The 9911-nt window shown below is 39.4% G+C and overlaps 1 protein-coding gene across 1 annotated transcript; it reads left to right on the top strand.

Moving 5' to 3' along the window:
- Window positions 1–4980: 4980 nt before the first annotated feature.
- LOC308657608 (tubulin alpha-1A chain) lies at window positions 4981–9411 on the top strand. The gene is made up of 4 exons (XM_081309439.1): window positions 4981–5121; window positions 7195–7417; window positions 7551–7699; window positions 8217–9411. Exons 1-4 carry the CDS (start codon window positions 5119–5121, stop codon window positions 9195–9197), a joined length of 1356 nt encoding a protein of 451 aa, XP_081165565.1. The 5' UTR covers window positions 4981–5118; the 3' UTR covers window positions 9198–9411.
- The last annotated feature ends 500 nt before the right edge of the window (window positions 9412–9911 follow it).

Genomic DNA, 9911 nt, shown 5'->3' with positions numbered 1-9911 from the left:
CATTGTTCTATCTGCAGCACCTTTACCATGTCATTCTTATAGTGTTCTAGGCTAAAAACTTTAAGGGTTAATTTTGACTCCTACTTCTTTGCCACATGTCCAACCAGTCACTATAGCGTACTTCCTTTGAATAGCATTTTCTATTGTCTTTTTATATCCATTTTCACTGTAAGTAATGATGATCTGAGGCCTTTTGCTTCGATTATTGCAATAACCTCCTTACGGTCTCTTTGTCTCCAGCCTTTTCCCCTACTTCATGCATCTGTCAGATTAATTTTACAAAAATGCTTTTTTTTCACACAATTTTTCATTCTTTTCTATTAGAATGTAAAGGCTTCATATTTTATGGATTCATGCTCAAACTCCTTTAGAACAAAGTTCAAAATACTTTGTCAGGGTCTGGGGTTATAGCTCAGTGATGGAGCACTTGCTTAGCATTCATGAGACTCTGGGTCCTATCCGTAGCATTGTAAATAAATGATAATTTTAAAAGTCCAAAGAATTTACCATATGATCTGGACCTAAGAAAAGATACCAAGTAATAGCATATAAAAAGGATTTTGAGCTTGAGAATGGATGCGCTTGCTAGCCACTAAGATCATGTATACAGTACAACAAAATGAAGTAAAGGTCTGAACCTTGAAGAATTTCAACATTTGAAGATTAAGGAAAGGAGGGAGAACGAACAGAGACTGACTAGAAACAAAATGTGGGAGGAAAACCCAGAACACAGCTTTGTTTTGTTTTTGTGAAGTAGTAGATTAAACTTAGGGCCTCGTGCATGCTAGGCTCTACTACTGAGCTATATATCCCCAGCCCTTTTTATATTTTAAGACAGGGTCTCACTAGATTGCCCAAGCTGGCCTCAAACTTGTGATCCTCCTGTCTCATCCTCCAGAGTAGCTGGGATTACAGGCATACACACATGGGTTTTCTTTTGTGGTGCTTGGGATTGAATATCCTTATCCCTTTTTATTTTATTTTATTTTTTTAGTTGTAATTGTATTTTATTTTATTTATTTATTTAATGTGGTGCTGAGGATCAAACCCAGCACCTCCCATGTGTTATGTGAGCGCTCTGCCACTGAGTCACAATCCCAGCCCATCCTCAGCCCTTTTTATTTTTCATTTTTTTTAGAGAGAGAGAGAGAAAAGAGAGAGATAATTTTTTAAATATTTATTTTTCAGTTTTCAGTGGACACAATATCTTTATTTTATTTTTATGTGGTGCTGAGGATTGAACCCAGCACCCCTCGCATGCCAGGCGACCGAGTTAAGGCTTGAGCCACATTCCCAGACCCTTTATTTTTCTTCTTTTTTTTTTTTTTAATATTTATTTATTTTGGTTTTTTTTGGCAGACACAACATCTTTGTTGGTATGTGGTGCTGAGGATCGAACCCGGGCCGCACGCATGCCGGGCGAGCGCGCTACCACTTGAGCCACATCCCCAGCCCCTTATTTTTCATTTTGAGAACAGGGTCTTGCTAAATTGCTGAGGCTAGCCTTGAACTTGCTATCCTCCTGCTTCAGCCTCTGGAATTACTGGGATTGCAGGTGCATGTCAGCATGACCAGAAAGTTTTTGAGGTCAAGGGAAGAAACTGTCTCAAGAAAAAGAAACTAGTGGACTATGACAAAGGTTATCATGAGTTAACAAGAACTAAAAAGTATACAGTGAATTTAGCAACAAACATTGGAGGATTTTAGTTTCAAGGAGTGGTAGGAGTAGCATCAAGACGGAAATGGGTTTAGAGATGAATAAGAGGTGAATAAGTAAAGCAAGTCTCTTGCTTCCTATGTAAGTTATGATATGTGGGGTCATGTAATGAATCTGACAAGGTCCCTCTTCATACACTCACAAACACCTTATTCTCAAATCTACATAAATGTATATTCTTAATTATTTCCCTAGTTCAGAAGATTATAAAGAAAAGAGACCAAGCACCTAGTGTGGTGGCACATGCCTATAATTCAGGAACATGACACAGGAGAATCACAAGTTTGAGGCCAGCCTTGACAACGTAGAGAGACTCTGTTTTAAAATAAAAAATAAAAAAGACTGAGGATGTAGCTCAGTAAAAAAGTACCCCTGGGTTTATTCCCTAGTACTGAAAATTAACAGCAACACCAAAAAACAAAACAAAACAAACAAACAAACAAAAAAAAAGAGACCATGCTACTACCTCTGAGTTTCCTACTAGTGAAGATGGCCCTGGGTTCACTACAGAAATGCAGTAAATGCTTGTTACATATACACAGTAAAATACTTTATTAAATACCCTTAAATTACTAGCCATGAAAATGTTTAATTCAACAAACATTGGTGGGCATGTTGGTATAGGCCTGTAATCCCAGCAACTTGAGAGGTTGAGGCTGGAGAATCTCAACTTTGAGGCCAGCTTCATCAATTTAGTGAGGCCCTAAGCAACTTAATGAGACCCTATCTCAAAATAAAAAATAAAAAGGACTGGGGATGTGACTCAGTGGTTGAATGACCCCGTTCAATCCCTGATACCAAAAAAAAAAAAAAAAAAAAAGCCTAAAACCATAAATAATGCCTAATGTATGCAAGGCATTTTAGCAGGAAGTAGGACTTACATTTTAATGGAAGAAAGGTATAGACATGCAAATAAATAATTAAAATTCCACAAATTTTATGAAATAAAAATATTTTATGTTTTACTGTCTACAGAATGAATCTGTTAACATAATACCCATGTATGTATATGACATAAATTAAAGAAATTAGTCATAAAAATAGGATAATAGTAATTTTTTTTTTTTTACTTTCCATAGTTTGAATGCTATTAAATCAGATGAGGACTAAAAAGTACAAATTGGGTAAATTGGTTATTTCCTTTGATCTTCCATTTATATATTTGTGGATTATCAGTGCTTAAATAGTCTATTTCTGACCTAGATCTTATTGTTACTTATTTCCAAGGGGAGGAAAAAAATCCTCATTTACATAAGGAACAGAATGGCTCTGAGATAGAATTACAAAGAATCAATTGCATGAACCCTCCTCTTATTTAACCCTCTGTAAAATGCATAAAGAACTCACTATTGGGGAAATAAATGAAATATTCCTTATTTAGTCTTTTATATCATAAAGAACACTACATTCAAGACTGTGCTTCTCTTTCCAAAAAAATTCCTACACTTTACCGTGGTCCAGTACTGTCTGATTTTTTCATTATGAAAATTGTGAAGAAATATTTTAAATGATCTGCTTGTTAATGCTTACACTCTATAGGGCAATTAATTATTATTTCTGTTAAATGTATTTATAAGTTAGAAAGAAGCATTCAAATCATCCTTAATCTTCCTCTTTACTGAAATATACTTTTATTTGCTAGAGAGGATGGAGATTATTTTCCCCATGTAATATCCAAGAAGTAGAAAATTTGTGTATTGGCTTTTATTTTTTCTAGAAAAAATGATTGCAGCAAATTTGAACAAGCAAACCTGAGCTGGGATGGTAGGCTAGAAAAATCCATGGCTGCCATTGTCACACCACAACCTGCAGCAGCTGTCTTCTCAAGTCCCTCCCTCCCACACCCTGCACTGCCTGCCAACTAAACGGGAATGAATGGGCTCTGCAGAGCATTGTAAATAGTGCTGCAGACCCTGAAAATGTTGGTTAAAATCAAAAGGAAAAATGTCGGTCAAAATCCAAATTTTCAATTTTGGTGGTCAAACAAACCTCATTACTTCTGAAATTTCTTCAGCGATGTTAAGTGGTCCACAGTTCAGAGCCTTATTCTGCATAACCCATCCTTGCTGATAATGGAGCCTTTCTAAATAGCAAAAGAATGTTACTGCAATCCATTTCCTAGGGGTGAAAGCAAAGCCTTTTTGTCCCAAGGGGCAATTGAGCAACCATTGCAGTCTCTAGTTGAATAGCAAGGGTGTGAGGCAGCTACAATTCCCACAGCCAGAAGCCTAACCTCAGAAGAGGCTATTTACCAAATTCACATAAAAGTGAACTGCATAAAAGTGAAATGCAGCTGAGCTGAGGTTACACAGTGGTCTGTGGATGGAGACAATATAACAAAATAGTCTTCCTTTTACTTTATATGTTATATAACTCTTTAAAATTTGGTGCTTCGAACGTTTTTGTTTGATATTTTCTAGAAAAGAGAGTAATGCAGAAATATAACTAGTACTAGCTTCTGAACTGAATTCCTTCTCCTTGTATTTTCCCAATTCTATATCAGGAAAGATGACTCATTTATAGGGACAATGCACCACACAAATATATTACATAGAGTTCTGGTTAAGGAATATCTCTGGTAAACTATTTACTGTATATACATTAGCTCTTATTATTGCATATTAGAACAATTTGCATTTTCTAATTATCATATTCTTTCCATTTTTCACTTTTGTTTAGCTATTTGGTGCATGCAAAGGTCTGAAAATAAATTATTTGAACTTGAGAAACCATTTTGAATGACTATGCTTCATCCTTTCTAAAAAAAAAAAAAAATCATATTCACCCAAGTCATTTTGACCATCACTCCCATTTTCTAGTCTTTATTTTTAAAGTAATTGAGATCTTTCATCCTAACCAAATATAGTCGAGTTTAATATACTATGAGGAAAGGCTGGCAGTAATTTTCCATAATTATTTAATCTCAACATAAATTCTGTGACCAAATGTAGGGAAAACACATAGATGATTTTAACTGTAGTTTAAGGTTTAAGCAAAAAACCTCAAATCCAACCCGTTTTCTTTCTTCCCTTTCCGCCCCTCCCCAACCCCACCCCATAATGGATGCTCGGTTGACTGCCTTTGCACGGTCTCTTTGTCTGAAGGATGCAAACAGTCTATGGATGCTAGGGAAAAAGGGGTGGGGGAGAGATTACCTCATCCCATGTCGTTTGCACCAATCACCACTCTCCTGTCGTGGCTTCTCTGGGCAGATTGAGGGGTCTGGACCAACAGGAAAAGGCCCTGGCCCATCCCCATGGTGACTGAGTTGTATATAGGGAGCCGCATCCGCCTTTGCGCCGCAGGTTCTCTTACATCGACCGCCTAAGAGTCGCGCTGTAAGAAGCAACAACCTCTCCTCTCCTCTCCGCCATCTGCTCTGCAGCCGCGAAGCAGCAACCATGGTAAGAATGTGTTTTTTCCGGCTCTTTTTGGCCGGTGGGTGGAGTCAGAACCCTGGGATATTCTTGGAAAACCTTAAGCTCTTTTCTTTTGTAACCTCTTTGGGTCCCGGTAGTTTTACGCTGTGTGAGGTTTAGCTTTGTTCTACCCTAAATCCTTAAGCCCCGCTGCCGACGCAGTGCGGGAGCTGAAACCCGGGTAGAAATGTGCCCAGGACGCTGGAGAATCATGGGGAAGAGCAAAGGCGGCGCGAGGGGTCTTTGAACCCTACGGGACCACAAGCAGCCCATCTGCAGTGCGGGAAGGGTCTGGGGCCGGAAAAGGCGGTGGTTGTGTCCTGTACTGGGCCCTTGCATTTCTGAGCCAGGATTCGTTTAATTCCAAGAATCCCTTTTCTTTCTCATATCGCTCCCAAGAGCAGGGAGGGGAGGAGGAGGAGTCTAAAAAAAGAGGAAGAAAGAAAGAAAGAAAAAAAAACCTTCACATACCAAACGGGGCTGGCGAGTGGTGTGGAGCTAGGGGATTGAGGGGGCAGGAAAACAGACAAAACTGAGCCTTGAGTTTGTACAAAAAGATCCCTCGCGGGTTGTTGACATTTTAGAAAGAAACCCATGTATTAACGGGAAAATAAATAATAATAATAATAAAAGGTTTAGTTTTCTGTTTGAGCCCTTGGCAGCCGGTGTCAGGGAGGCGCAGGGGCGGAGTTGTTTGTTTCTTGCTTCCCTGGCGTTGGGCGGGGTTCGCCTCACTAAACCTCTTCTGTCAGGAAAGAATTATAATAAAAGTCTTTCATCATTGTGGAACTGTGGGCTTCAAAAGGTATTTTAATTCACTATTAAAACTTAGATGACGTTTTTTTCTTGAGCAAAAATTCACTTGACAATGAGGATGACCCGCCCTGAGAAAGAGAGACAGAGATCGAGAGACCTAAACTGTAGAGGCTGCATGGATATAGAGGAGAGAGAAAGCCCACTTTGTGAAGCCCGGGGTACCCCAAGTGTCCGGACTAAGGGAAACGCCCTTCCCCGCTCCCCCGCCCCCTTAAGTCAGTGAATAGACAATGAAAGTTGTAGCCCTTTAGGGGCTATAATCTTTAGATTATAGAGAACGTTTCTATAGAATATGAATGTTAAGGGGGGGTAGTGATTCTCAGAATGGAAATACTATTTTGTTTTAAATAAATATTTCATTATCTTTTCACCGGACTTTAATTTCTTTTGTTTGGTAGCATCTTGTGTGAACTTAGGAATTGTTTCTTAAAAGTACTAATAATTTTTCAGTTTTTTGCAGTGGAGAAGATTCAGGGAAATTTTTTTAAAAAAGAAAAAAGTTGCTGCAAAGGAGAATTATACTTCATCCAGCTGTCTTTTGTTCTAGTGCATCTTTATTAATTCATTTCAATTCAGGAACACGGTCCTAGGCTGGGTCAGAGGAGTAACACTGGCAAAGCAGCACAATGAGATCATGTGGGCAGTTGCTGGAAATAGAGCTGTTCTGTTAAATAATGTAGCAAAGAGTACAGGCCAGCACCAGGCACAGCAAATACAGCAATGCAGCAGTACAGCAGTGCAGGAGGCCAACCTTGTCTTTCTTCTAACCCCCTAATATTGATGGATTCCGATTCCGCAGACAGACTGCATAGGGTGTGGCTTCTAGCCTCAGCTGTAGTACAGATGTCCATGTTGAAATATACTAAGTCCTATTTAGAAGAAACCTTCATCTCTACTTAAAGGAAAAGAAAGCAATGAATTCCAATTACTATTTGAATGCAATTTATTTCATTTTACAAAATTTGTGCTTTGACTATTTTATAACATAAAAAATCTTCCATTCAACCATAGCTGTAGGAACAATGGGCTTGCACCATGTGCTAAGTTGCGCCAAGGTGACATTATTATTCAGACCACACATATTTGCAGCATTTGTAGCAGGTGCTTTTCATTAACCGTTTTTCTCTTATGACTCAAATAAATTTGAAAAATACCTGTAAATTACTAGAAATAATTTTTTAATTTACTGAAAATTCAAAATGCTAATACAGCTTAATTTTATAATTTTTCTTTCTGTCATAGCGTGAGTGCATCTCCATCCACGTTGGCCAGGCTGGTGTCCAGATTGGCAATGCCTGCTGGGAGCTCTACTGCCTGGAACATGGCATCCAGCCTGATGGCCAGATGCCAAGTGACAAGACCATTGGGGGAGGAGATGACTCCTTCAACACCTTCTTCAGTGAGACAGGTGCTGGCAAGCATGTGCCCAGGGCAGTGTTTGTAGACCTGGAACCCACAGTCATTGGTGAGTTGATGGATCTGTCCTGGGTTCTCCACTGATCACATAAACATATTGTCTTTCTTACCTTCCATCCCCTCACCAGAGTTGAGCAGGCTTGTGCAGGTTATTAATGAGGAGTGACTGGTTTCCTTTCCAGATGAAGTTCGCACTGGAACCTACCGTCAGCTCTTTCACCCTGAGCAGCTCATCACAGGCAAGGAAGATGCTGCCAATAACTATGCCCGAGGCCACTACACCATTGGCAAAGAGATCATCGACCTTGTCTTGGACCGAATTCGTAAACTGGTATGTTTATCCTTGATAATATAGTAAATTAATGATCATAAGGAAGACATTTGAAACAATGCTGTTTATTATAAAAACAAATGTAGTGGTTAGATAAATTATTCCTTTTTAAAAAATTCAATTAAAACATGAACTGTTTAGCATCATTTTGTAAATATTTAGGTTTTTCATTTAAGAAATATTGAGTAATTCAAAGAATGTCTACATTTTTCTTTTTTTTTTAATGGTGCTGGGGGTCAAGTTCAAAGCCTTATACATGTCAAACAAGTGCTATATCACTGAACTACCACCACAGATTCCTTACACTGTTTAAAAAGCATTTGTCAATGGGGCTGGGAAGTAGCTCAGTGGTAGATGTGCTTGCCTAGCATGTGCAAGGCACTGGATTCAATCTCTAGTATGGTAAAGAAATAAAAATCATTCTTCAAAATAAGATCTAAAATAAAAGTTTACTTACTATGATTATAGCACAAAAATTAAAAATTTATCTTTTCTTTATTCTTCTCTTTTCTAACAGGCTGACCAGTGCACAGGTCTTCAGGGCTTCTTGGTTTTCCACAGCTTTGGTGGGGGAACTGGTTCTGGGTTCACCTCCCTGCTGATGGAACGTCTCTCTGTTGATTATGGCAAGAAGTCTAAGCTGGAGTTCTCCATTTACCCAGCCCCCCAGGTTTCCACAGCTGTAGTTGAGCCCTATAATTCCATCCTCACCACCCACACTACCCTGGAGCACTCTGATTGTGCCTTTATGGTAGATAATGAGGCCATCTATGACATCTGTCGCAGAAACCTTGACATTGAGCGCCCAACCTACACTAACCTGAATAGGCTGATAGGTCAAATTGTGTCATCCATTACTGCTTCCCTCAGATTTGATGGAGCCCTGAATGTTGATCTGACAGAATTCCAGACCAACCTGGTGCCCTATCCCCGCATCCACTTCCCTCTGGCCACATATGCCCCCGTCATTTCTGCTGAGAAAGCCTACCATGAACAGCTTTCTGTAGCAGAGATCACCAATGCTTGCTTTGAGCCAGCCAACCAGATGGTAAAATGTGACCCCCGCCATGGTAAATACATGGCTTGCTGCCTGTTGTACCGTGGTGATGTGGTCCCCAAAGATGTCAATGCTGCCATTGCCACCATCAAGACCAAGCGTACTATCCAGTTTGTGGATTGGTGCCCCACTGGCTTCAAGGTTGGCATTAATTACCAGCCTCCCACTGTGGTTCCTGGTGGAGACCTGGCCAAGGTACAGCGTGCTGTGTGCATGTTGAGTAACACCACAGCCATTGCTGAGGCCTGGGCTCGCCTGGATCACAAGTTTGACCTGATGTATGCCAAGCGTGCCTTTGTTCACTGGTACGTGGGTGAGGGGATGGAGGAAGGAGAGTTTTCTGAGGCCCGTGAGGACATGGCTGCCCTAGAGAAAGATTATGAGGAGGTTGGTGTGGATTCTGTTGAAGGAGAGGGTGAGGAAGAAGGAGAGGAATACTAAAGTTAAAATGTCACAAAGGTGCTGCTTTTACAGGGAAGCTTATTCTGATTTGAACATTGAAAAGTTTTGGTCTGATCAGTTAATTTGTATGTAGCATTGTATGCTCTCATATATAATTACTGACCTATGCTTTAAAACATGAATGCTTTGTCACAGACCCAGGCTGTCCATTTCTCTGATGGGTTTTGAATAAAGTATTCCCTGTCTTAAATGAGTTGTCTTGTGTTTTCTATTGGGTGTCTGAATTTTTTTTTTTTTTTAACCAGGAATTGAACCCAGAGGGACTAAACCACAGAGCTACATTCCCAGCCCTTTCTATTTCTTATTTTGAGATGGTCTCACTAAGTTTTTAGGGCCTCAGTAAGTTACTGAGGCTGGCTTTGAACTTGTGATCCTCCTGCCTCAACCTCCCAAGCCTCTTGAGTTTATAGGCATGCACCACTGCACCTAGCTGAAAAATTTTATGTGTTCAGTACATGGAGAACAAAGGATACCCTGCTAGTGGTTTATGCATATACTATTAAGTACCTTTATTTTATTTTAAATTATTCTAGAATATTATAACTTTTTTCCTTCCTGAAATTTTTATTTTTAACTGATACACAAAAATAAAAGTTGCAAATATTAATGGGTTATCGTGTAATGTTCAATATGTGTATACACTGAGTAATGTTTAAATCACATCTTTTATCTTCTCATTTATCAATTTCTTGT

The sequence above is a fragment of the Spermophilus citellus genome, assembly GCF_964194105.1.
Source record: "Spermophilus citellus genome assembly, chromosome: 10".
Classification (NCBI taxonomy): Eukaryota; Metazoa; Chordata; class Mammalia; order Rodentia; family Sciuridae; genus Spermophilus; species Spermophilus citellus.
This window is presented reverse-complemented; position numbering and strand designations above follow the sequence as displayed.